This window comes from Pelecanus crispus, chromosome Z, assembly GCF_030463565.1.
Source record: "Pelecanus crispus isolate bPelCri1 chromosome Z, bPelCri1.pri, whole genome shotgun sequence".
NCBI classification, from domain to species: Eukaryota; Metazoa; Chordata; class Aves; order Pelecaniformes; family Pelecanidae; genus Pelecanus; species Pelecanus crispus.
Window position 1 is genome coordinate 17599268 of NC_134676.1, and position 27123 is coordinate 17626390.

A 27123-nucleotide genomic window follows, 5' to 3' on the forward strand; every position below is an offset into this window, starting at 1 on the left:
CCAGCGCCCAGCGCCTGACGGCTCCGCCAACGGCTTCAGCCCTCACAGCGGTACCTCAGCTTCCCGCGGGAAAGCCCTCGCCGGGGCGGCGGGACCGGGGCTACAGCAGGACCGGAGGTACGGGTACGGGTACCGGTACCGCCGCCGCCGCCGCCCCCGCGGGAGCCGCCCGGCCGCCCCACAGCCGCGCGCGGGCGCCCGAGGCGCGGGCACGAGCGCGAGCCGCCGGCGGCACGCAGGCGCCACGTGACGGACACCCCCCACCGCCCCCTTCCAGGTCGGGGAGGGGGGCGCCGCGTGCGTGACGCCGCCGCTCCCACCTCCGCCTTCCCCGCACTCCTTCCGGGTTGGCGGGCAGGCCCCGCCCCCGGCGGCCCCGCCCCGCCCCGCCGCCCCGCCTAGCCCCAAGGTCGGTCAGTGCCGCGGCGGGGCCGGCGCCGGCGGCACGGCTGGTGGGTGCGGCGGGCCGGGGGGCGCGGGGGCGGCGGTACCGGCACCGGCACCGGCGGCTCCTCCCCCTCCGCCGCCGCCGCTTTCTCTCGGCGCGGCCGTTGCTGAGGGGAAGGCTGCGGTGTCCCGCGCTCGCAGCGCCCGGGAGCGGCGGGGAGGAAGGGCGGCGGGGAGGAAGGACGTGTGGGAGGAAGGACGTGTGGGGAAGGCAGGTGGTGCGGGAAGGGGCCCCCGGGAGCGCTCCCGGGCGGGGAGCGGAGCGGAGAGGTGCCGGCTGCGGGCTTCCCCCCGGGCGGGCGCGATGGCCGCCGGGCGTTTGGGGCGGCGGGGGGCGGCGGGCCCGGGCTGCGGAGGGCGAGCCGCCTGCCCAAGGTCAGTCAGTGGCCGCGGGCTATAAATAGCGGTGGGAGTGAAACGGGGCCGCTGCCTTGTGGGCCGGGCCGGCGGGGAGCTGCGGGCCGCCGCCGTGAGCAGCGACGGGACGGGACGGGACGGCACGGCCTATTTGAGCGCGGCGGCGGTGGCGATTTCGGGCGAAGAACCTTCCCCTCCGCCGGCAGCCCCCTGCTAGCGAGAGTGGCCCGGCTCCCCGCCCGCTCCCCGCTGCCCCGCTTGTCCCACTCCGAGTGCCTGCCGTGGTATGTCTGCCGAGCGCCTGTAAGCTGCTGTCCCGCTGCGGGTAACTCCCTGGGGAGCTGTGGCTGGGCTTGGAATTGTTTGCCTGGTTCCGTGGGGTGCAGGAGGCCCTCGCGTCTCAGAGTTGCTCGTTTAGCGCAACGGCGTGAAGAGGACATGGGCTTGAGTCACAGAAATACAATCTCCAGGTCAACTTGTAACGTCGGTCTGCCCATGGGCTTGTTACTGTGCTTTGACAGTTGCCTTACTCAGCTTGGAAAAAAAAAAAAAAAAAAGTTGATTTTCTTTTCTAGCTGGAAGGAAAAGGTGGGGAGAAATGATCATCTCATGGCTACTGGCAGCTGACCGGACTTAAGCTGCTGAGTTTACATACCTTCTGTGTAGTATCATTAATAATTCTTGCTTTGTTTTTACATGCGCAGCAGGGATCCCATACGTGGAGAGGAGTCTGCTGTGAGGTCTGGGCGAAATGGCGAGCCTTCTGCGCATTGCTGTTAGTGGGTGCTCAACTCCTGTTTTTGGCAATGTGTTACCACCTAAGGTGCATTGTGCAAAGATGCTGTGTTTGCGAATGTTTAGAACCCACCAGATGCTCAGGTCTCAGGCAGCTCCAAAGCCAGGTAAATTGGTTAAACTATTGTAAGTAATCTTTTATTCTGAAACATGAAGATAGCTTGAATTTCTCTTTCAGATATGCGTTAGTACAGACTTAAAATAAAAAGAACACTTAAGTCATGTTAGCAGCTTACTTGAGTCAATCAGTTGCAGTACAATTTTACACTGGTTTTAAAGGGCTTATGCAGAAGCTGTTTGTGTTTATTTTGAATACCTTGGTTCTAGATAGTTTCTAAGGATAGGTGGTCAGAGACACGTACCTTGCTTGAGGGAAGTGTTTAAACAAATGCTTTTCTTAGTTAAAAGCCTGAGTTTCGTGTGAGTTTTGGTTGTGCAACTGTGTGTGTACAGGGGAAAATACAGCTCTCACAAAGTAAGTGTCTGCAAGTGTGACTATATGTGGATGTAATTATCCCATCTAAAAAATCTCTTAACTTTATTCAGGAAAGTCTTACGTTGTACCACCTTGAAGACCTTTTGATCCGCATCTTCATGTGGAGGGTTTGTTGGTATATTTGATCTAATTACATTTTAGTGCAGATAATGGACAGGTTCTGGTATTTTCAGGAAAAGAAAAAAGGGAGGAGGGAATGGGGGCATCCTTGGTTCCAGTTTATGATGTCAGCCTGGTGTATGAAAATCAGAACTGACGTTTTTTGCTCTATCCTATGCTCTGCATAGCCTGACAGCTAGAAGGCTGGAGAATATGTAAAACTCATGGTTTTGCCTATTATCCTGCATGGGTCATGTCTCGCGGAAGGAATTTAGAGACCCTGCTTTAGTGCAGATCTAGGTCTTCTCAGTCTGCGACAGATTAATGTGTAGAGTTAGACTGATTGTACATGTGATGTTCGGTTCTTCCAAACATACATGGTAGGTAACTGCATTAGATATTTTGGAGTATAAGAAAAGTAGTGCTGTTTGTGAACAGAAGTGTCTGGTTGTGAAAACACAGGACATAAGATCAGACGGTATAACTCGGAGAAGCCTTTGTTGCATGGAATTTCTGGCAATACTAACAGTGGCTAGTGCATTTTGGGGGTCCTTTCAAATTGGTGACCCAGTGTTTTGGAGCTTCCGAAGAAATATGATGAGAGGAATATGATGAGAGGAAGAGTTTCTTTACTCTGAGGGCTCCTGATAATGTGTATCGCATGGCTTTTTACCACAGTTGCATGGTGAAACCTGAATTTCTTTGCTCTTACTGACAGCCCAGGGATCTGGGGTCTGTCAGAAGTGATCAGGTAATAGTTTTGCCATTCCATGAATTTGTGATGCTCCAAATTAATTTTTCCATGTTCAATACCTGAATGAAAGAGACATCTGCTTGTCTTGATATAGCAAATTGTCCTTTGGTTGGGAGTGTTAACCTGGGACATAGGAAACTAGGTTCAAAGTTCTTTCTCAAATGTCCCAGGTAAGTGCCCTTGTTTGAGTTTCGAATCAATCTTTGTATTTGACTTTGACCACAAATTTGATAATGAAACTGAAATATCTCTTCAGTCTTACTGAAATCAGTATGCTTGTCTATGTGGGTGTACATTTTCTTGGTTTTAGGAATCACTTTTCAGAAATTTTTCCACAAGGACAGAGGATTCTGATTAGTGTCATGTGTTTAAGCATTCAGTGCTGTCCCTTCAGATCTGTTGTGTGGAAGCCCTTATTTAAGGGCAAATACTATTCATGCAATGCAGTTGTTTAATGCTGAGAATTATAGCTTTGATAAGCCTTTTGGTGTATAGTTAAGCTGTCCTTATAGTTCATTTTGGTAACGTGAGATTTGTCATTCAGTAGAGGACAAATCAAGGATAAAACAGCCATTGAATGACAAATTAGTAGCAGTATTATTGCCTATGTATACTTTTTAAGTGTTCTTGAATCAAAATTTAACAGCACATAAAATAACTTAATTTTATCTTTGATTATAGTGGCACTTAGTAAAATCACTGTAGTACTAAGAAGAGTAAGTTTTCTGAGAAGACTAGTGTCACAGTAATTCTTAAACCTGTAGTTACTACTTCTGTTCTCTCAGATTAGCTTTCATTTAGTCCAGGATGTGTTATGTACAAGAATAACAGTGCTTGAGGAGTGAAGAGATTTGGAGTCAGTTGAAAAGTAAACTTGGAGGGTGGATACTTTTCTTACTGCTATTTATTTTGCTGCTATTTTCTTTGTTTCTTAGAAATGTAGGAATTTTCGTACGGGAGTAAACAAGTATTCCTGTAACCTGTCTCAAATAGTCACTAGCACCAGGTGCTTCAGAAACATGCTAAACTTTCTCAAGTCCTGGGAAAGGTCCTTATGGAATGACTGACTCTGAGGTTTCCAATATACTTCCACATTGGTTTGTCCTACAGCTCTGTGACTTTTACCCCTCTCTATCTTGGGATTTTTAATGTCCTTTTTATTTTGATGCTTCTTTCTTAAAATTTCCTCAGTTTTTGCTAAATCTTAAAGAACTTTTAAACCTGTAACAGTTTATTGTCAATTCTCTAGATAAGTGGTGCATTATTTATAAATCATAGACATTTTCCTTTCATTTCCTTGGGTTTTTTATATCTCCTTGTTTGTGTAAGAAGAGGGATCAGGTGTTTGTTTAATCTCCTGTACTATTGGTTTTTTTTTTTCCCCCTCTTCTTTTTGCTAACATCATACTGCTGTTCTTCGGAATATATACTCATCGTCAGAACAGGTGAGATGGTTTGTTTAAAGCTGATATTAGAGTAACTTAGAAATTAGGCAGGTTATGTATCCTGTTTTCCCATCCCAGTACCTGTGGCATATAGTGAAAACTTCTCCTTTGTCTTTCCTATGAGGCAGTTTCTAATATTTGTTGATACTATTTTGCTACAGACTACTTCCTGAAATCAGGTTAAGGAGATAAAAAGCCTGTATTTTTCTCTGTTTCTCTACATACAATGTTCTGAGTTTTCTTGATAGTTTTGACTTAAGATCTTCTTTAAACATTCAGTTTGTAGATGGAAGTTAAATGGAGAAAATCGCTTTTGTAGTTATTTTTAATGTTTGATTTCTGAAGCTTGGAGATGTAGACTACATACTTACTTTGTTTACTGAAGTTTGAGGTTGTGCTTTGAATATGTCCTCTTTACACAGTTGAGGTTATGTTAAGCGGATGAGAAAGCATGGCTTCTTACTAGCTTTTCTAAATTCTAGTTTACATATGTTCCATACCAAGATTGTATGGCCTGTGAAATTTAATGATTCTACTTTTGATAGTGGCAGAATCCTTTTGGTGTTGATTCTTTGTATCAAAAAAGTACTGTGTATTTCCTGCTCAATGAACAATACATTCAAAATCTTCATGTGACTCAAAAAAGTGCTCAAGGTATGTGTGTATCAGTCTGTTTTTGGAAAATGTTCTTGATGTCATAAAGCAGTAAGTTACTAAAACATACTCAAGGCAATTCTTAGATTAGGTGACGTGGAGGCTTAGAAAGGCAATTCGGAAGCTTCACGCTCTTGTGCAGTTTTAAACCCATGGCAAGGATATCAGATGTGTTTTCTCAAAATAAAACCTAAACCAAGATCCTAAGTTTATAATTCTAGATTTCAACCTTTCAAAACTAACGACTTTGAAAATTGCTGAGTTCAACAAACCAAATCTGTGTTCATAGTATAGCTTCCTTCAAACATAGTATTTATCATACCCTGTCTTGAAATTTTAACATAGATCTTCGCTTTGCAGTTGTAGATGTCTGCTACTTTTTTTTTTGGTGAGCAATGATGTGATAGCTCAGGGTAGTCTGCTTGAAAAATGTCCTATACCTGCTTTAGCTAAAGGCTGGCAAACCAATGTCTGTTTGCTTCTGTATTAATTTGCTTCTATATTCACTGGCTGCTAGAAATTTGATGGTGGGACAGAGGAGAAAAGAAGGTGAGAGGCAAACTTGTTGAATGTTATCTTGTATTTGATTTCCCAAAGCATTGGAGGAGGGCATAGTCTTCAGTATTGGTCTCTGAACATTCTGCTTCCTAAATAAGATGCAAATACTTTCTATCTGAAAAAGATGTAACAATGTGAAAGAAAGAAATGATTCTATGAGGAAACACACTTGGCATGTAGCAAGTGCATATTCCTGTCCCATCCCTCCTAGCCATTTACTCTTCTACTTTGGTACCCCACACAAAAGCACGTGAACAAAAAGAAACCAGAAGCATCAATTGTCGTTTGAACTCGGACCTTAGGAGCTAAAAAAAAAATAAATTTTTTGCTTGAGAAGTGTGTAAGCTTTAGTCAAGTTTCTGTGTGCCTTTAAATTTGCACTCATCTTTCCATTCCCTGTATGCTATAACTTATTCCTTCCTTCCTCTGTATTTGTGGGCTGCAAAGACTTCCAAAGGAGAAGGGGAAGGTAGCACTCTCGTTTTTATTTTCTCAGTGCTTCTTGAAGAACTTTTTGCCTTCTATCCTAGAGCTACTTCCTTTCTGAAATTATGATTGGTCTCTGTTATTCTAACAAATTGCAATTTTGAGGAGGTGCAGGAGATGAGGAGAAAGTTCTCTTCAAATGACAAGGGTATGAGTGACAGCGACAGTTACCATAGCTTTCAAGTGGTTAGTGCTGCTGCAATAGGGGTGCCCTGAGTTGCGTGGTGATGTTTAGTTGTGGTGTATGCTGATGAAGCAAATCTTTGCAAAGCATTGTTACCCTTGGGTCCGCTGTTTTAGAAGTGCATTCTTGCTCCTGTTGCGACTTTATGTTCCTTTAATGCATGTTTTTCTGAATTTGCTTTTTGTCTTGTAATCTAAAGAACTTTAAATGTTCTCCAACATACAAAATATCAAAACACTTGTGTCTTCAAATTATTTGTCACATTTTATTAGTTTAATTTCAAAGAGAAAGCTAAAATAAAAAAAAAAAAAAGGTAAAAATACTTAAAGTAATGCATTACTTTGTCTGGTGATATTTCACTCTGGGTGTGTTCAGTCAGGTTTTTTTAAAGGGTTAGATGACTAACCAGTGCAGGTAGATATTTAAGTACCAGTTCTTAGCAACTCTGTATTGTATTTTCAGAACGTTGTAAGTTGATAGTATCTTGAAAGTTGTTAATCTAAAACATTTTCAGATGTTCAACTTAAAATTTGGACTGTAAGGTGCTTAATTTCATAGATAGATTTAAAAATATGAAAATAGTTGGGTTCCTCAAAGCTCTTACATTATGGTATATTTTTGGCTTTGTTTTGCTTGTTTCTATCCAAAAAAACAGGGAAAAAAGGTGAAAAGGAGGCCTTCCTTGAATGTGCAACACATTACTAGTCTGCTACAATTTTTGTAGCACAATACATAGTATTGATAGCCAAATTAAAAGCAGTTTTGTAATTTAAAACAAGCCTTTCACCCCCTTCCTCCTCCTCTTTTCTTTTTTTTTTTTTTTTGTTTGGGGTTTTTTTGTTGCTTGATCTTTAATATGAGTGATTGCTTAGGCTGCTCAAGTTATATTTCATTAATACATATGTGGCATAGGTGTCTCGTGTATAAATGTCACAATCCAGGTTTAAATTTTAGATAGACATCAGTGAAAGCTGGTGCAGAATTGGGCCTGTGTACTGGACTGCATGCTGTGTAGTGTAATTGCAGCAGTGTGGTAGTTTGATATACAATTATTCTGCTTGAGTCTGTGTATTTATAAATAACGTATTTAAATGCTTGATTGGTTCAGAGAAGTTTAACTCCCAGATACTAGACTGGAAACCCACAAACTGTACATGATCACAGTTAAGGTTTCAAATTACAAACATCTAAGCTAAAACTGGTAAATTACAGCATCTGCAGTTTCCTGGTGTTATTTATTTAGTAGAGCTTTGAACAAGTCAAGGCAAGGACATAACATTGAAGAGAAGTATAATTGAACAAACTAGTAGATGGATATTCCATTATTCTTGAACTGCTCCTGAATTAACATTTTTCATTTCTGTAGCAACTGTTAGAGTACCTTATTGATGTAGTTGTGCCTTTCAATGGACTTTGTGGTATGTAAGTTACATTCATTAATAGTGATCTGAGACAACTGTAGTTTGAAAACATGTTCAGTTAAAATGTAGTTCAGCTGTACTTCAAGCTCATTTATTTATTTCTTCACAATGAAGTTGGGGTGACTAGAGAGGGATTTAAACTCTTCTTATCCCAGGTAGAATATGTTATCACCAGAACACCAAGTATTGTGTAATTGGCATTCTGATTTATACAATCAGAACTGTATAAATTCAGATGGGTATGAACTGCACCAAACACTTGTTACTGCTTGTGTGGCTGATTGTGCTGACCTGCTGATTCCTGAGAGAACAGGGGTCTCTAGCAAGATGGTGTAATTTAAGGAAATGTAAACTACATTGCTAGAAAATACCATTCTGCTTCCTCATCCCTTAGGAGGGAGAATTGCTAAGTGTGACATGTCTGCATGTGTTTGTACAGCGCTGAAGAGTGCCGTTAATTCATTAATCTTTAGTGCAACTAATGCTGTCTCATCTGCCGCTCTTACAGGAATTCCTTATAAACAGCTGACTGTAGGTGTCCCCAAGGAGATATTTGAGAATGAGAAGAGAGTGGCTCTATCACCGGCTGGAGTTCAAGCCTTGGTTAAACAAGGCTTCAATGTTGTGGTGGAATCTGGTGCTGGAGAAGCTTCCAAATTTTCTGATGACCATTACAGAGAAGTTGGAGCAAAGATCCAGGGGACCAAGGAAGTCCTGGCTTCTGATTTGATTGTCAAAGTAATTGCTTTATTAATATATTTCCTATTACATTCTTTTTGGAGAAACATGTAGGTAAATTTTTTCTAATAGTCTGCTGAAAGTTCAGTAAGTAAGTTCCTTTAAATTAATATTTTCCATTCTAAGTTCTGATTCAGTTCTAGTCTGTATTTTTTTGTAGCTCAGGTATACACCTACAGTAATAAACTAATAAATGGCAGCACTGAAAAAAATGAGGATAATTTCTTACCAAGTTTTTAACTACCCTGGAGGAGTTATGTTTTCTAGAGTGAAGTAGACTAGTTCTGGACTCTGATCAGATAATATCTGTGCTCTAAGAAACTTTCACTCCAAAATTGGTAATGTAGAACTCAAGTTACACTTTAGAGAGAGTTGCATGGAATTTTGAAGATGCAAGTTTCTAACTTTTCTCAAATCAGACATCAACAATTCCACAGCAAGGTGTGTTGCAAAAGTATTTGTAACTAGATGAGTTACAACTGATCTGGGAAGACTGCTAAAAGTGACTTTGCTTGAGAAGTATTAGGTTGTGCAGAGTCCTGAAGGAAAAAAGAGAAAGACCTTAAACTTGATGTTGAGGCTTCCTTTAACTGCTGTACTTGAAGTTATTGTGTCACGATTGAACATAGAATTTCTGTGAGCTAGTTTGTGAACAACCCTTTTAAGTAGGTTTCTTTCTGAAGAGAAGTGAGAAACTCAAAATAAGTGAATACAGATCAAGATAAGTATCTGCTGGACTTCATGCTTGAAATTCCCTGTATGTAACGGTGCATTGCAACCTCATTAGTGATTCTTAGCCTGTAGAGCTTAATTGGCACATCTGTTAAGTAATCATTCTGCTTAAAAATGTCTGGTTTTGGGGTAGCTGTCTGTCATAAAAGCCAGTAACTGCAGGTTAGAAGCCATTGCATCTTTCTGAAGGTATGTGCTGACTATTACTGCCCTGTCAGCAGTCCTCCTAGAACTAATTCTAATACATGGACTGCAGCTGAGAAGTGCAGTTACTCAGTTCAGTAGTGTAAACAGCCTTTGATATACTTCCTTCCTTGTGTACTTTGTGGAGGGGAATGGACAGACTGCAAGCGGGGAGAAAAGAAGTGGAGTGTGTTCTGGTTTATTTCCTCTGATTAATTTGGAAACTTCTCTCTTTCTTCAGGTGAGGGCTCCTATATATAACTCAGCTCTAGGTGTACATGAGGCAGATCTTTTTAAGACGGCGGCTACCCTGATTAGTTTTATCTATCCAGCACAAAATCCAGACCTCCTGAAAAAACTCGCAGAAAGAAAAACTACTGTCTTGGCTATGGATCAGGTTCCACGGGTCACCATTGCTCAGGGATATGATGCACTTAGCTCCATGGCCAACATTGCTGGGTACGAATCTTACTTCTTCCTTCCCCCTGACTCTCCCATCCTGCTCCCCCTGCCCCCCCCCCCCCCCCCCCCCCCGGCTGAGTCAGTATAGCTGGATTAAAAGCTATGTAGTTTGATATTCGGTCTGTCTAAAACAATTCTGCATATCTATTTTCACACAGCTGTTTGAAGCAGGATGAAGCTATTGTAGGTGCCAAACAACTTCTTAAGTTTCTTATGGTCAGCTTTGCAGTAGATCAGAGCAAGGCTTAAAAAAAAAAAAAAAACAAAAACCCAAAAACCAACTAAAATTGAAGGCAGTTCTTTAACTTCCTGGACTGCTTTGTCTGGTGTCTTTTTGGTCTGAACTAGGTCAGAGCAGGCCCAAAGATATTCTTAAGACAGCTTGAACACAGATTGTCTGTCATTGGGATCTGATGTTGTTGGGAGCTAACTAACCCAAACAGTGCTCAGTATGAATGCAATTGCCATGGCAGATGTAAACAAAAGACCAAATACTCTCAGACATCTTCGTGCTTTGCGACTGGTATTGTAGCGAATGAAAATGTTGTTGTCGTCAAGCTGACTTCTATTATTAGGTTCTTTATTGCTTTTTTTTTAAATTTTTTTTTTTTACTTTTTACATAGATGATGTCTGTGAGGCTTAATAAGCCTTGGAGAAGGCTGCCAGATTTTGTGGACACCAGCAGTATACATCTACATACATGTTTGGTTACTTCTCTGTGTTTTCATTCTGTGTAACTTTAAATACATTATGAATTTCTGTATTTTAGTAAAGGTATAAAATCTACAAGCTGTATTCCAAATTAGAACTAATTTTATGGCATACAGACCTCCATATGTCCCTACTAGAGATAGGAAAGAGAGTAGAATGGGGATGAACCACAACAGTGTTAGTAAAAATGCAAGAAAATGTTGTTAAGAAAAGACATAATTACACGTTAACCTGCATTTTCAGATAGCTCTACTGTTGTTAACTTGGTGTCCAGCCACTCATTCTCAGATGGCTAAAAACCAGATGGGGCAAAAGAAGTAGCAGTGTTATTTGCCCTAAGACATATAGGTCTGCTGAGTTAGGGTCAGAGTATTTTTTTGAATGTGTGCTTGCTTGTCTAAGTGAGCTTACTGCAAAACTGCTCTGGGTTTTGCAATTGCTTGTTGCTGTTTCCTTCCCTAACAAGCCTCAGGTTACAGCCTTTGAAGGTAGCTTCAAAGACCATGAAGTTAACTTTTGGCAAGTTATGCCTTTATTATTCAGGTAAAGTTTTATTTGAGAGAGTGAATAGTTGTGGACATCCAGTATATTGCAGTCCAAAAATTCTGTCTGGAAATGCATTCCATAATTTAAAAAAAAAAAAGGCAAGAAATATGATCAAAGTCAGACTATTAAACTTGTGCTCAATAGTAAAATATTAAACTTGCTTTATCCTACACGTGCTATAGTCAAATGTTCATCCTTTTGATTGCTGTCATGAATGGAATTGTACTGAGCCTGGGAAAATGCTGATATGTCTTCGTCCTTAATTAACAGTTACAAGGCTGTGGTACTGGCAGCAAATCACTTTGGTCGATTTTTCACGGGTCAGATCACAGCTGCTGGCAAAGTTCCTCCAGCAAAGGTACGTGCAATTAAACAGATACTGTGGCAGAAGAATAGGCGAGTTTCTGACCCCAGCTAACCACTGGTGAAACTGTGTTAAAAGGCTTTTTTCCTGCCTTGAGGCTAGTTCTAGAAACTTTAGAAGTCCCTATAGTTATTCCCACAGCAGTTTTCGTTCACTACCTGTAGTGTTTTTTGGGGAATAATAGAATAATTTGAGTTTTATTTAATTGCTTAGTTTTAAACATCAAACTACCTATGTGTGGGTGGATTTCTTTTTTTTCCAGGTGGGGAAAGGCAAGGAAGCAGTTAAGAAAAGTCAGAGATGTTGGGATTTCTAGTGTGTTGAAGGCTGTGATGGAAAGCATTGCTTGATTGGAATTGCAGGTGGATTGGGTTGAAGAGAAATGAAAGTTGAATTAGGGAAGGAAAAAAAATTAAGGATAAAATTTGTACTTACATAAACTGTTACCTACAGCTGACTTGGCTCTCAGATAAGTGAAGTTAGGAGCTACAGCTTTTAAACTGTTAGATGTATGGGGCAGCTTTACCAAAGTAATTTTGGGATCCGTGTCTTAAGATAACTTGTTTAAGTGGCTGGTTAATGAGACGTATCTGCAGTTGTGAAAGCAGTACAATGCTGCTGCTTTTCTGACCAGCTCTAGTTTTAGTTTATGCTCCAGGCATGATGATGGTATCATCCTAGGTCTTGATCATCGGAGGAGGAGTTGCTGGCCTGGCTTCTGCAGGAGCAGCTAAATCAATGGGTGCAGTGGTTCGTGGATTTGATACTAGGTAGGTGTGTGAAAATGGTAATAGCAATCTTAAATTATATTAAGTAGTTTGTTGCTGTATTACAGTGAAAGCACTCAATACTGCCCTGAATCACAATTATGTTCCTATCACTTTTATGCCATCATTATTCCTCTGATTTTTATACCTCAAAACAACCAAATCTTCCAAAGAGTCTTTCTCATTAAATCGTTCAGAACTATATGAGTAAAAAATTGTTGCTTTATGAAAATGAGAAAGTTAGGGCTTTTTATCTGGAATTTCATGTCTCTGTACTTCTTGGGGACACAGAGAAAATAGTAAAGAAGTAATCTTTATGCTCTAATTTATAGCTTGCTTTGATCCAGGTTCATAGCTGCATACTCTCATTAACCTCTACTCTCCTGATCCTAGAGACCAACTAGGAAGTCTTTGGAGAGACACTTTCAATCTGCTGAAGGAGTGAAAGAGATCAAGTTATTTTATTTATGAAACTCAAGATGAAAGAACAGAAACTGCAGCTGAAGCTACTTTAAATGCTGCTTTCCTTAGGCCTTTTTTATGTTTGGAAGGATTATTTTGTCCCATAGCCATTTTTTTTTTTAGAGGAATAATCTGGGAAAACTACAGAGCACAAACACTTTTCTTCTTATAGCTACAGGGACTGCAAACTTCATTAAATTTTTTCCTATTAAATGACCTTCTTACTGAATTTGTATGGGCTTAATACTGTATTTGCATTAAAATTACTCATACATGTTTGGTTTTGTGCAAAAGTGGCATCTAGTGCTACTTTGCTATATCTAATATGAAAGAATAAAAATTAATGTATCTCCAGATTTATGATGTGCAATAAGAAAAAACTTTCACTGTGGTTTGTTAGAAAATCTGCATATGCCTTAAAACAAACTGGAAAGAGTTTATTTTTCTTCAAAGCATGATCAAAATTTGTCTAAAACTTTTCAGATTTTTTTTAATTCCCTTCTTAAGCACCCTGTATACTTTTATCTTGGCATGCAAGAATGTTTGTGTTAAATATGCTGCATGTTGTCAATGTTCACCTAGCACTGAAATTTAGTTTTGTTATTTACTCTGATATCACATGATGCAAAATAAATTACAGGTTTACAGGATAACTGTAAAAAAAAAAAAAAAACCCAACAAAAAACCAACCAAAACAAAAAACCAAAACCCCAACCCCAAAACACCATGACCACTTCCCCAGCAGCCCCCCAAACCCAATTTTCCCTGTGAAAATAAGATACACTAGTATTTCCTGTTTCACAAAGACCCCAGAAAGACAAGCCACAGGTTGTGTATTTATCAGCCATCATAGCCATCTAAGTTTGGGCTGTAGGTTTACCTAGTCATGACAAGAGAAATGGGTGAGCAAAGTTAGTTAACAGGTAAGCTCCCAGCTTTGAGACTTGTCTTGGAGCAACTCCGCTGACTATATAGGAAACCATAGGCTGTTTTAATTCCTTATCCAAGTATCTTCATTAGGGACCTAAAATCAGTGATACAGGTACTTTTTTCACTAAATACAGAAAGCTGAGGGCTTTAGGTACAGTCTCCTTAATCCTAGAATAAGTTTTACATTTCTTGTCTGAAGACTGCTACTAAAAAGACCAGAAAAGTCATGGTGGATTTTTAAAGTAGTTGTTGTTTCCTCCCTTGCATTTTTCTTTTCCTAGAGCTGCAGCTCTGGAACAGTTCAAGTCTCTTGGTGCTGAGCCTTTGGAAGTCGACTTAAAGGAATCTGGAGAGGGACAAGGTGGTTATGCGAAAGAAATGTCCAAAGAATTTATTGAAGCTGAAATGAAACTCTTTGCCAAGCAGTGCCAAGATGTTGATATTATCATCACTACAGCGCTTATTCCAGGTATGTTTTATGTGCAAGATACTAATTTTCATTTATCTTGTGTAAGTTGGCATGTTTTGGAGCTGTGCCTGCAGCGAAAACATAGGTATTAATGAATGATGTCTGTGTGAGCATGTACCTTTTCTCTTTGCTGGTAAATGCCTGCTTTTAAAGTGTGTGCCTTTTTTTACAGCTTTCGTTCTCATAAACTAGCAGGCTTTGACTCATTGTCATCATGTTTTCTTATTAAACAAGGAGTAGATAGTAATGAAGTAAGAATATGTAATTCCCTTGCATATTTATTGCATCACTGCTACTTCTGCTATGCAGCTTGTGCACTGAAACAAGTCCCGTTGAAACAGTACTGTCTTCTGTAATTGAATCATAGTAAGGTAGAGCTTACGTTTTAGTGCTTTGTATTCCAGTACATCTGTCTTTTAATAACTTAAAGATATGGTGGGGGTTTTTTTGTTTGTTTCTTTGGGGTTTTTTTGTTTTGTTTTGTTATGACTTGAATAGCAAGATTGGATGTTGTCAGGGAGGACAAAATTGGACTTGCCAGCATCTTTGGTAGACTGCCCGTGCATATCTTTTTTATATACTTGGGAGCAAGATGGTCTAGCATCTCTTCTCTCTGCCTGTATAAATAAAACTTGGGTGACATTTCATCCTAGGTACTGGTTACTTGAAAATTTTGCTTACAAAAATATGGTTTAGAGAGAGAGAGAGAGAAGGAGGTTGTAGCGATGTGGGTCTTGGTCTCTTCTCCCAAGTAACTAGCGATAGGACAAGAGGAAATGGGCTCAAGCTGCACCAGGGGAGGTTTAGATTGGATATTAGGAAAGATTTCTTCACAGAAGGGGTAGTCAAGCATTGGAACAGGCTGCCCAGAGAGGTGGTGGAGTCACCGTCCCTGGAAGCGTTCAAAAAATGGGTAGATGTGGCACTTCGGGATATGGTTTAGTCTAGTCTACCCTTAATTGGTTTAGTGTGGACTTGGTAATGTTAGGTTAATGGTTGGACTGGATGATTTTAAAGGTCTTTTCCAACCTAAATGATTCTATGATTCTGTGATAAGGGGAGAACTCATCTCCTCAGCTCTACAGATAAAAAGCCGTATTTTGTGTTTAACCTACTGTGCCTTGTCTTGTCAGGCAAAAAAGCTCCCATCTTGTTTAAGAAGGATATGATTGAATCGATGAAGGAAGGTTCAGTCGTTGTGGATTTAGCTGCAGAAGCAGGGGGAAACATTGAGACTACAAAGCCTGGAGAAATGTATGTTCATAAGGTGAGCATTTTAATCTGCAGATCATTTAAAGTTTGCTTGAATTCACACTGTGTTTTGTAAACGGTATGCTGAAAATAAGTAGCTGATTTTTGCTATTTAGGCTTAAGTAATCCTTTAGATTTGCATTTGGTCACTAGTCATCTCTCTATATATAACAATTTGAAGATTTTTAAAGAAACAGATACCTTTGTATAGCGTTAATTTGGTTGTTAAGTATGGAAGTGTTACTACTTAGACTTCCAGGACCAGTGATTTGTCTCTGCTGAGTTGAGGGTGCGGTTTGATGTCTATTTCATGGTCTACCTAAAGAGACAGCAGCAGCATAGCTTCTTTGACTTGCTCATTGCTACAGAAATTTGGGTGATGAAATTTAAAGTAGCAGATTTCCAAGATTATGTGGTAATGTAGGGACATAATGCTGTTGTTAGGGAAGCCTGCAGGACATACTGCTGCCATGGTTGTCATTAATATAAGCAGGGTTGTGTGTGTATATATCATGAGTCACGCATTGTATTTGGCTTTGTGGTTTTCTAGGGCTTTTGATGCCATTGCTTAAAAACTGAAATTAGAGTATTTCTAGAACAGAAATAAGCAGATGCTTGCATGAGTAATTTATATGGAGTGCTTTTAGTCAGAGGAATATTGCCCCTGGATATAGTGTACTGGCACTGAGCTGTGGAAAAGAGCAGCAGTGCAGAACTATTAGCAGGGTGCCAGAGCATTGCATTAAGAAGCCAGAGTTACTGGAAGCATGCATGGATCTTAGCTGTAAGTTGCAGGAGCAGTGTTTTAACACAAGCCTGCTTGAACATGAAGTGTATGCCAGACTCAACTTCCTGTGCCTTCCAAAAGGTCAAGAGCTTGGTAGCCGTGTATTCTCACATTTGTTCTTTAAACAGTGTGGATATATTGTGTTACATATTTACATAGCTGTGAACCTGGACATATTACTTGCACAGATAGCTAGCTCTGGGGAAGCTCCCTTCACGTCTCTGTCCTATAGAAAGTTGCCTCCAGTGCATGCCCTTCAGAAGGACAGAGAACATGCCAAGCATTGGGCAGGAGAATCTGTTACCTGATTGCTTTAAGAAGCTAAGTTCTGAGAGAATGGTAGGATTTGGAGAGGACAAGTTTGTGCACCAATACATCTTCCTCTCTGTGTAGGCTTGTTGCTAATAGCATTTAAGGTGTTGGATTTGATCATGTTGAATTCTGCCCCAACTTAATAATGTTAGAGCTGCAAGTAACAGTTTTAGCTGGGGCTGAAAACAGAAATAAGTGAAACAGTTCAGTTATATATTTCCATAAGGATATATTGGAAGAGATGCTGCTTCTTCAGAGATTGAACTAATCCTTAATATTCTACTTGAAATTTTTTCAGGGTGTTACACACATTGGCTACACAGACCTGCCTAGCAGAATGGCTACCCAGGCCAGTACTCTGTATTCCAATAATATAATCAAACTCCTAAAGGCTATTAGTCCTGACAAAGAGAACTTCTACTTTGATCCAAAAGATGAATTTGATTATGGGACTCTAGATCATGTTATTAGAGGAACTGTAGTCATGAAGGTAAGTCAGTAAATATTTGTGAGTACATGCTTTTACATTTATCAGTGTTGTTTCTTTAAAATGCATTCAAAGATACTGCATGCATCAATACCTTCAGCTGTGGCTTGATGGACAGTGTGGGCAATGGCGTTTGTATTCAGCTGAATATTCCTCTGTCCATTTTTGTGAAGGGAAGCCTCTTTGCTTTTGTCGTCTTGTCATAGTTAAACAAATACCTAATGTCTACTGTTGAAAAATGGGAAAAAAGATTGAATTTGCATGTTGTATTCATGTGATAAAAGCATAGTTATTTAAAACATGTTTGAAACATTACTGTAGGACCAGAAGAACATTAATCCTTTTTTTTTTTTTTAAATAAATACATGTTTCTGTTTTTGTAAGAGTAACTTCAGAAGAAAATGGTGGTACTAGAATATGCAGGATACTTCAAGCTCTATTAGGAAATAATAAAATAGACACTTAGGGCATGGGCCAGTATGGACTCTCCTCCTGCAAGTATTAGGAAATAATAATTTGCAGTTTAGGTAAGAAGTATTAATTTCTGTTGAGTTTTGCTGCATAATGTTGCCAATATTTTGTAATGCTTATGATATCTACTCTGGAGGACATTTGAATTGACTTCAGCTCTCCCAGAGCGCTGAAGTGGTGTGTACAACTTAGGTCTGACAGCTCCACCAGTTGTTCTTCCAGAGGCCTGGAGAACAGCAAGAACTGTGAGACATCATACTTGGTACCTAGCTGAGATCTGGGTAGGCTCTGATTACAGTTCAGCTCTGTAGCAGATTTTGCTATTTCCAAAACCCTGTTTTATTTTGCATAGATGTTTTCCAGTTAAGGAACTTTACCTCTTTGTTTTGGTTCCTGCTTTCAAGCCTTGTGCTGTGTTTCTGCCAGTTGCTTTTGGGACACTGATACTAAATTTTGTCTGAAAAATGTGTAAAGCAGCGTGGTTAACTTGGTCAGGCTGTTCTCACCATCCAGCCTTGCAAACTTCTGCTGATGCAGAAAAGGAAGATGTTCCTGTGGCATGGCTGTAGGATGTTAAGACTTACCTGAGTTGCAGGATTAAGAAGAGTAGGCTCCTCTAACTATAAAGCATCTGCCATGTTAGGGATAACTGTAAATATCTCTTGTCAGGATGGCAAGGTGATTTTCCCAGCACCTCCACCAAATAACATTCCTCAAGGAGCCCCTGTGAAGCAGAAGACTGTAGCAGAACTGGAAGCAGAAAAAGCAGCTACTATTACACCTTTCAGAAAAACTATGACTAGTGCATCTATATACACAGCAGGTAGGCAACTTCTAGAGCTGGAGAATCTGTGTAGAGTGCTCCTCATTTGGCTAATACTTTTAAGTGACTCCTCATCTTACTCAATTTAATAACTAGTTGGTAGAGCAGTTGATTGCCTGGTGTATCCTAGTACAATATCGATGTAGCGTAATAATTGCTTTCGAGAGGGGAGAATAAAATTTAAGAAATTTAACTGAATATTAATACATTTCAAACAGTGCTGACTCATGCTCTGTACATGTATGTGTATTTGGCTTTATTTAAGTATCAGTAAAATACTTAAAATTCTGAAGGACTCCTGCTAGGGACTGTGCCCATACTTTGCAGCAGAATCAATTCAGTGCCATTGCTTTCTTCAAACGTTAATGTATTCTATGAGACTTAAATGCCCACAATCTGCTGAGGTACTAAGAATAGGACATTTGTCTTGACAAACAAATATTGGCTGCTCTTGTCATTTGGTATTCTGTGTGCATCAGAGCTTCTGCATGAGGTAATTAATAAATTGAATATTCTTAATTTTAACCTCTGTTCTTCATATGCATGCTTTGAGTCTTCCAGGTAGTATCTCAACATGATTGTGACTCCACATTTTTGCCATAGAACAGGAGAGTGACAGGATTCAGTGTTGGTGTAGAAACCTGTCTTTGCTGCTTTGTGTCCATGCATAACAAAAATGTGTGTATCATATTTATGGTTTTATTTTCTATTGTAAAAGAAACACTAGCACCGAAAGAACCTTGTAGTTGACAAAGATGATCCACCTAATCTTGAAAGAAGTCCATGCACAAAACTCCATTGTGCTTTTAGCTCAATACTGGACGGCTCTTGTACAGAGTTTAAATGTAAGAAACCATTGAAGTTATAGAAAAGTTTTGCTGTGCTTTTCTTCTAGGTTTAACTGGCATGTTAGGACTGGGCATTGTAGCTCCTAATACTGCTTTCACACAAATGGTGACGACATTTGGCCTAGCTGGAATAGTGGGGTACCATACAGTATGGGGTGTGACTCCTGCTCTTCACTCTCCACTCATGTCAGTGACTAATGCTATCTCAGGTAAGTAGCTGTCACACAACTGCTTATTTTCTATTTGAAGTAGGCACAGCTCCTTTTACTCAAACTTCAGACAGAAGGTCTGCTGATACACCTTTTAAAATGATAAAGAGTGTAGTACTACTTTGCATGTCTGAGTTTACATAAATAGCAAGGACACCTGAAACATACTCGTTCTGAGAGTATGGTTTTTTCAAGAGAAGGGCGAATGTAGTGCTATGTATTTTTATAAGTAATTTTTCACTATTAACCTGTTTGCTTTAAAGTTTGTTTTACTTGGAGTGCTGCAGTCTCTCCTTTCATAGAACACATCTTTCCTCCCATCTCTTCAAAGTGTTGCCCTGAAAATAATTTGTCTTTCATGTTTTCTGCATTCTTTTTTTCCTCTCCTCAAACTATGTGTTTTGATGGGGGGGGAGGAAAGAAAAAATTCTTAAGTGACCTGTAAGGTTCGTAACTATAAATATGTAAGATTTTATATAGCTCTGTGTATATATGTAACAGGTCATGAGTCTGATCTACTTTGACTGTTAAAAGCAAAGTTTCTTTTATTGAAAACTACTCGGAGGCTGACTCTGTGCTTGAGCCACTGTACTTCAAAACTATATTCATATACTAATTTTTTTCTTTTGAAACATGTTTGTATTGCTGAAGATGACCACGGTTGTCTTTGTTTAAATAGTAATGTGTAGAGTAGGGGTCAAAATTTGAGTTGACTGGTATCTTTTTGGCAGATGAAAGGAAACTTGCTATAGGTATAGAGCCTTTTAAGGTTCAGTAACACTTTTTTCTCTTAAATAGGACTAACTGCTGTTGGTGGGCTGGTATTGATGGGAGGAAACTATCTCCCTGAAAACACTCCTCAAAGTCTAGCAGTGCTTTCAGCCTTTATCTCTTCAGTCAATATTGCAGGTATGAATATATTAGGTTTTCTCCTGAGGGTAACTTTACTTGTGTAATTCTTTTATTTCTTCTACCCCTTTAATTGTATAGATTCCAGAAATACTATTCTGGGAATAGGATCTGAGAGCATCCATCAATAAAGACCCTCCCACCCAGGTTTTCATAGTAGTTATTGTATCTGGTTTACACACCCTGTGGTGTGACCTTTTTTTAGGGAGGCATTTAAATGTGCTTTTTTCTTTTATGGTATCTTTTGTTTGATGATTATATGAAATATCTTCCTGTATATCCCAGCATGGTATTTGTATTTGTCCTTGTATTCCTTTTCCTACTTGAAAAATATATTAATGGCATAGAACAAAATTCTGCTTGCTTGAGCTTCCAAAGTCCCAGCTTCATGAATAAAAAGGATAAGAAAGTGAGCAATGTGACTTACAAATACTGCTTTTTGCTAGAGTAAATAGGGAAAAGGGCACAGTCATAAACTAAGCTGTATCCGGCAGTCAGTGTAGAGTATGGAGACAGAGCAAGTCCTGCAGGCTTTCCAACTGCTCCTTTTATTCCTCCAAAGGTTAAAAAAGACAACAGGATCTCACCATGATTACACCTTTGTTTGTTGGTGGTTTTCCAGATTACTAGCTTTTCAGAGGCTGTATTGGTGTCAGTTGCTGACTTTGTGTGGTAATATGGTTTAACCAAATATTTCTCTTATAGCTTAGCATATGCTTAGTTTCAGAGGTTATTTTTGTAAAACTGTTCCTTTACTTTGGCTAGGTGGGTTTCTAGTTACACAGAGAATGCTGGATATGTTCAAACGTCCCACAGATCCTCCTGAGTACAACTACTTGTACCTACTTCCTGGTGGTGTATTTGTAGGAGGCTATGCAGCTGCTCTCAACGGTGGCTATAATATTGAACAGGTAAGAAGATAACTTTGTGGCTCTTAGCCCACTGTTCACAGCATGGCATGCTTCTTCACTGCTTACTCTGAGGAGTAAATAGCAAATTAGCCATGGTCTTTTCATCAGCTACATATTCCCACAAGGCCAATCTGAAGTTGATTAATGTTAAGCTTGCAATCATACCCCAAATGCTGACTCTGCAAATTTTTAAAAGCTTTGGGTGGGGTTTTTTTCCTGTAAAGCAGCAGGTACTTTGTTATATATTGGAGAGTTTTCCTAAATTACAGCTTAAATATTAGAGTGACTACAGAAATCAGTCTTTGGTTTAAATGTTTCTGGACATTCAGCTTGGCATGACAGTTAAAGAAGGTATGACATCTGGGTGGGATGAGATTTCAGCACAGAGGGATGTACAAGAATTGTACGTATAGCACCTTTTATGGTAAACTTTTGTTTGCATTTGTTTTAGCAGCAAGAAAAATCAATGCGCATTGCCTTCTGTGTTTGGAAAAAGTGAATCCAAACATACCTCTATGCCAGGGGCTTGTAATATATTTGAGTTTTTTCAGTTATCTAGACATGTACAGCTCAGTTCATTTCAGTTTGTCTATACTTTTTGAAAACAGGAGTCAGATGTGCCATAAGTAAATTCTGAAACTATTCCTATAACAAATGGGACAATCTACTTTTGGGTTTGTACTAAAGAAAAACTTGCTTCTGAACTGATGAGGAAAATTGGCTTGACTCACGTTTAGTATTCACAGTGCAGATAAACCAAGGTCATAAAGTGGGGAAGAAGTTCTAATAGATACCACATTTTAATTGGCCAGGATCACATCCTGTACAACAGTTTCTCACAGTCAAGAGGTTTGACTTCAGTTAAGAACTGTGGCTTAACACACATTCTGGAGAAGTCAGCCCTTTTGTGTAATAATCAGAAAGGTTTTTATAATGATTATACACTTCGTCTCCACTTCATGTATGCATACTGATGTTTTTTCTTACTTTAAAGATGATGTATCTGGGCTCAGGCTTATGCTGTGTTGGTGCCCTGGCTGGTCTGTCCACCCAAGGAACAGCTCGTCTTGGAAATGCTTTGGGTATGATTGGTGTTGCAGGAGGTTTAGCAGCGACTCTTGGAGGCCTTAAACCCTCACCTGAATTGTTGGCGCAGATGTCAGGTGCAATGGCACTTGGTGGTACCATAGGTATGTGTGTGATACTATAAACTAAGTATATATGCTCTGTACATGCATTTATGCAAGCTGTATGTACACAAAATATTGTATAGCTCACAGGTGAATTGACTAACTTACATTTATGGTTTGTGTTTGTTATTTTGCAAATACTTGAACAAAGAATCAAAAGTCCCAGGGCTTTTATTAATGCATTAGGATGTGGTAAAGAATGGGGAGACTGGTGGAGAAAGTTCCTGACTGAATGCTGCCCAATTCCCTTTTTCACACTGTTTTTGTCACAGAAAATGCTGAATTTCTCAATATTTAGTGAAGCTTCTAAGAACATGACATGCTTTAATCTTCTCTCAAATTTCCATGATATCCTCATTGCACAAAATACACTTATGCAGCTTTCAGTTAAATACCATAGCAATTTCTAGTGTAGAACAATTCGTTTCCATTGGAACAGGCATGTGTGTGCATGTATTCGTTGTATTCACATTAATTCCTAGCTGCACAGATTGGTTGTGTTTTGTAAAACTTCCTTTCTGTCTTCAACTCTCAATAGGTTTGACGATTGCTAAACGCATCCAGATTACAGATCTGCCTCAGCTAGTGGCTGCTTTCCATAGTTTGGTTGGTTTGGCTGCTGTGCTCACCTGTGTAGCAGAATACATGATTGAATATCCTCACTTCGCTACTGATCCAGCTGCAAACCTCACCAAGGTTGTGGCGTACCTTGGGACGTACATTGGTGGAGTCACTTTCAGTGGCTCTCTTGTTGCTTATGGAAAACTGCAAGGTGAGACCTTCTGTTCAGAATTAAGTATTTGTTAAAAATGTTTTGTTTTTCCCCCAGGGTTTAGCTCTGCCTTTAGACCGCTGTCTAATTGGAAAGAAACTTTGTATTTTGCATCGGGTAAAAGTTTATATGTTAAATTCTTAGGAGTGTACTTTTTTCTTTTTAATCCTGTTTAATTTGTGTACAGCTTCAGTTGTGAAAGGTTTGTTTGCAGTGCTTGGACATACTACTGCTGCTAATTACCAAGTCTTATATAAGCTTCCCTCAGTTCATCTTGTCTAGGAGTAAGTGTTACTTTAGTGTTGTTAAGACACTACTTGACACTGTTTCTCTAATTGATTTTATTGAACACTTATGATCACAACTTTGTATTCCTGAGCAGACATTTTAATTGAAACCTTCGTGTTACTGGACTCAGTGAGCACTGCTAATGTTTATGGGATTTTGTTCTTAGCATTGTAGGCTTCATTTAGGTAGGTAGCTTGTGGTATCAGTTCAGACTGCCTCACTTTAAACCATTCAGTTCACTACTTACCTACTGTGCAAACTCCATGCTCCATAATTCTTACTGTTTTAGTAAATAGGCCTCCTAAATTAAATACTCACTGATTCCTGATTCTTATGCACCTGAAGGTTTCTTTATTGCATTTATTTTTGGTTTTGTAAGCACACAGCTTTTGAGAGACTGAGATAATACCTGTACTAAGAAGTTCCGGCTAAGAGCTTCCTATTACTAATCCTGTTATTAGCTTTGCAATACTTCCTTTGGGAAACATCTGTTTGCTTTCTTCAGTGTTTATGAAACCAGCCATTGAAGGAGGAAGCATGACATGGATGGAAAGCTGTCTTCTCTAATAATCTTTTGAAGGATTTGTCAGTAGTATGTATTTCTGATGTATTTCTGCTAAGTAGTTACTTATTTATTTCTTCTTGGTTATTTTTTTTTTTTCTGTTTTCCATCTTACCCCCTTCACCCCCTCAGTGATTTGTGCGCATGTCCCTGGTGAACTTCACTGCCTGTTTCAGTCCACTCTCCTGTTTTTGGTTCTCCCCTGCCCCCTTGCATTTTCATATCAGCATGATAATAATAAGCTTGTCTATACTATTGAACTAGAGGTAGTAAGTCACACACTTTGACTCCTAGTCCTGAGACCATCAGTTCATTCTTTCCCTTGAATTCAGCTAAATTTAAGTAAGACACTCGGTAAGTAACTACTTACACCAAAAGTAACAGATGACCTTGCGTTATTTTTACTCTTTGTGTTGTTTGGAAAGAAAAAAGCCTAGGGTGAAAATAAATATGTAATTATCTTTTTAATCTGAATCACACTAATACTGAACCCTCTTTTCCCCTCAAGTCTCTGCCAATGTGGGAAGTGTATGTGACTGAGGGTACTGGTGAAATTAAAGCATTTGAAAGCAGGAGCGTTTTATATTTGGGGTTATGTGTGTAGTCATATTTTTCTAAGTACACAGCTTTTGAGAGACTGAGATAATACCTGTACTAAGAAGTTCCAGCTAAAAGCTTCCTATTACAGAGCGTCATATACAACATGCAATGACTTGGGGCCAGAGTGAAACTGTTCTAAAAAAAAAAAAAGGCTTTTTGAGAGGAGAAGAGATTTTTGTGATTATTCTGAAGCACTTCAGCAAGATTAGGAAGTAAAAAGAGTTTAAACAGGAGTATTTGTGAATCTACAGTAAGTTTGAATGTGTTGCAATACTGAGTCAGCACAAGGTCTCAGCTTCAACTGACTTGTTTTAGCTTCTGCCCCTCCCCTTTTCTTTTTTTAATTTTTCTTTCGCTGAGGTATTCAGCCTTCTCTGAAGGCAAGAGAGACTCTCCTGCATGTATGTGTCAATCTTTGAATATGCATTTGATTGCAGGTATCCTGAATTCTGCACCACTGCTCTTGCCTGGTCGACATGCATTGAATGCGGGATTGCTGGCTGCCAGTATTGGTGGAATGGTTCCATACATGATTGATCCTAGTTACACTACGGGAATTACTTGCTTAGGTTCGGTGTCAGCTCTCTCAGCCATAATGGTAAGCTGGGGAATTGTAGGAGGTAAAACAAATTAAACAAGTGATTTGCTCTTCAGCTTTGCAAGTTTCCTCTTCATGATTGTATATCCTGAGTCACAATCGTCATAGTGCCTGTATGCTAACTTGCAGTAGCAAGTAGCAGCTGACTTTCCTAAATCTAGCTGTAAACCAGAACTGTTCCAGAGAACAGGCATGTGTGTATATGATTACTTTCTGCAGCTATGACTTAATGGAGCCTTTTATATGACAAACTGATATTTTAAAAAACTTTTTGGAAAGTTTATCCTTAAAATACTTGAGCACTGGATCTATAGGTTATCATGATAACTTAGTAAGATTACCCATGTGTAACTTGCCCCATACACTCACACCAGCTGTTGTAAAACTTACCCTGAATATTACTATTCTGTAAACTGAGTCTTGCAGTCTGCTCAGTATGAATCATTTAATGGTATAAACAGATCCATGGCCCTGGTAGGATATTTTTGTGGGTAAAAATACGTGACTAAACACAGGATGAGGACAGTGGAGTGCTTTGCTGTCCTCTCTGAAAAGGCAGAATCTCTTAAGTCCAATCCTCAGGCCACAGCTTGATGTCTCCGAAATTGAAAATACTTGCATAGGTTATAAGTAACTTGATATTTATATTTCAGTGCTGCAGGCAGAGTGCCTTCTCTGCGTGTTCTCCTTAGTCATAGCTTATACTGAAGTATTTTCTTTCCTTTTCCAGGGTGTCACTTTAACAGCAGCTATTGGAGGTGCTGACATGCCTGTAGTTATTACTGTCCTGAACAGTTATTCTGGATGGGCTTTGTGTGCTGAGGGCTTCCTACTGAACAACAACTTGCTGACCATTGTTGGTGCACTCATTGGCTCCTCTGGGGCCATCCTCTCTTACATCATGTGTGTGGTAAGAAGTCAGCAGAAATGGTGCTTGTTTTCCGAGTAATGAGAAACTTTATTTAGCATGTTTGCTAGGAAGATAAGCAATTGGAAAACCAAACTGCTAGGTGTTGACGGAGTAGAAAATTCTTCATTGAAACTGTTGGACTAGATGTCAGTCACCTCTCTTTGGTTTGGAGAGATATGTACTTAAAAACCAAGGAAAGCTTTTGCCTTGACTTGGGCATTGAGGATTTGAATCTGGGCTCAAATAGGTATGATTACTTGTGCTCAGCTGTTTTTTTCAGTCATCACTCTTCAATGTTGTTAAATTTAAGATAAATTCAAAATTTATCAGCAGGAGATACTTTAAGTAGTGAGTTTCTTTAAAAAAACCAAAGTTTGGTTTGATTAGAGAGTTAATCTAAAGTTTGGGTTTTTTGAGTGTAGGAAAGTGTGCTGCTTCCTTCAGAGCAGCTACTTCGAAGTACCACGGGGTGGCAGCAGGCTTGCATTAACGTGTTGTTGATACTAATGTCTGTGTCAGGGCAAACTTGAGCTTCAACTCTGTGTAAATCATATTGCATTATTAGTAATGGTCTCCTTTTCTCTGGAACGTTTGTACAGAAGTCTCTTGTTTTCCTGTGTGTCTCTCCTTTTTGTTTTCAAAGATGGAGAGGTAATGACTTAGAGAAAACTGTTCACAGTGCAACAGCTGCCAACCTCCTGATTCTCTGTTGTGTAATTCTGTTTCACTTCTGCTCTTGTGTTCTTGTATGATCAGTGTCGCTGTTCTCCTGTCCTGATGTGTTCCTATGGTCAGCCCTGGCTGTTGTCTTTTACTTCGCCTCTGCTGATAAATAGTGTTGTTACCATGTTAGGAATGTTCAGTATCATTCATGTTCGTCTCTCTTGACGAACAATTTCAGAAAAGCTTAAAAAAGTGTTTTCGTGCAGCTTGATGGAGGTGAGTTCAAAATAACAATCCCAGGTATGAATTTTAAAGAATCTTGTTCGTTCTTGAACATTTTGTATCTCCTTATCAAAAAGAAATCAGACAATGTGGCTCATGGGACATCTTTTATATATAAACATATATACACATATATATTTGTATACAGTCAGCAATTTAGTCCATATCAGTAGAAAGATGATGCCTATG

General features: G+C 39.6%; 1 protein-coding gene across 1 annotated transcript in view; it reads left to right on the top strand.

Moving 5' to 3' along the window:
- Window positions 1-1515: 1515 nt before the first annotated feature.
- Window positions 1516-27123, top strand: part of NNT (nicotinamide nucleotide transhydrogenase) — a 42616-nt gene continuing 17008 nt past the window's right edge. Inside the window, exons 1-16 of the mRNA XM_009478948.2 lie at window positions 1516-1706; window positions 8205-8434; window positions 9591-9808; window positions 11340-11427; window positions 12115-12203; window positions 13874-14061; window positions 15195-15328; window positions 16710-16901; window positions 18039-18192; window positions 19088-19249; window positions 20048-20158; window positions 20924-21069; window positions 22064-22259; window positions 22798-23031; window positions 24919-25079; window positions 25810-25989. Of these exons, the coding sequence (XP_009477223.1) occupies window positions 1556-1706; window positions 8205-8434; window positions 9591-9808; window positions 11340-11427; window positions 12115-12203; window positions 13874-14061; window positions 15195-15328; window positions 16710-16901; window positions 18039-18192; window positions 19088-19249; window positions 20048-20158; window positions 20924-21069; window positions 22064-22259; window positions 22798-23031; window positions 24919-25079; window positions 25810-25989 (2634 nt within the window). The 5' untranslated portion in view covers window positions 1516-1555. The remainder of the gene's footprint in view (window positions 1707-8204; window positions 8435-9590; window positions 9809-11339; window positions 11428-12114; window positions 12204-13873; window positions 14062-15194; window positions 15329-16709; window positions 16902-18038; window positions 18193-19087; window positions 19250-20047; window positions 20159-20923; window positions 21070-22063; window positions 22260-22797; window positions 23032-24918; window positions 25080-25809; window positions 25990-27123) is intronic.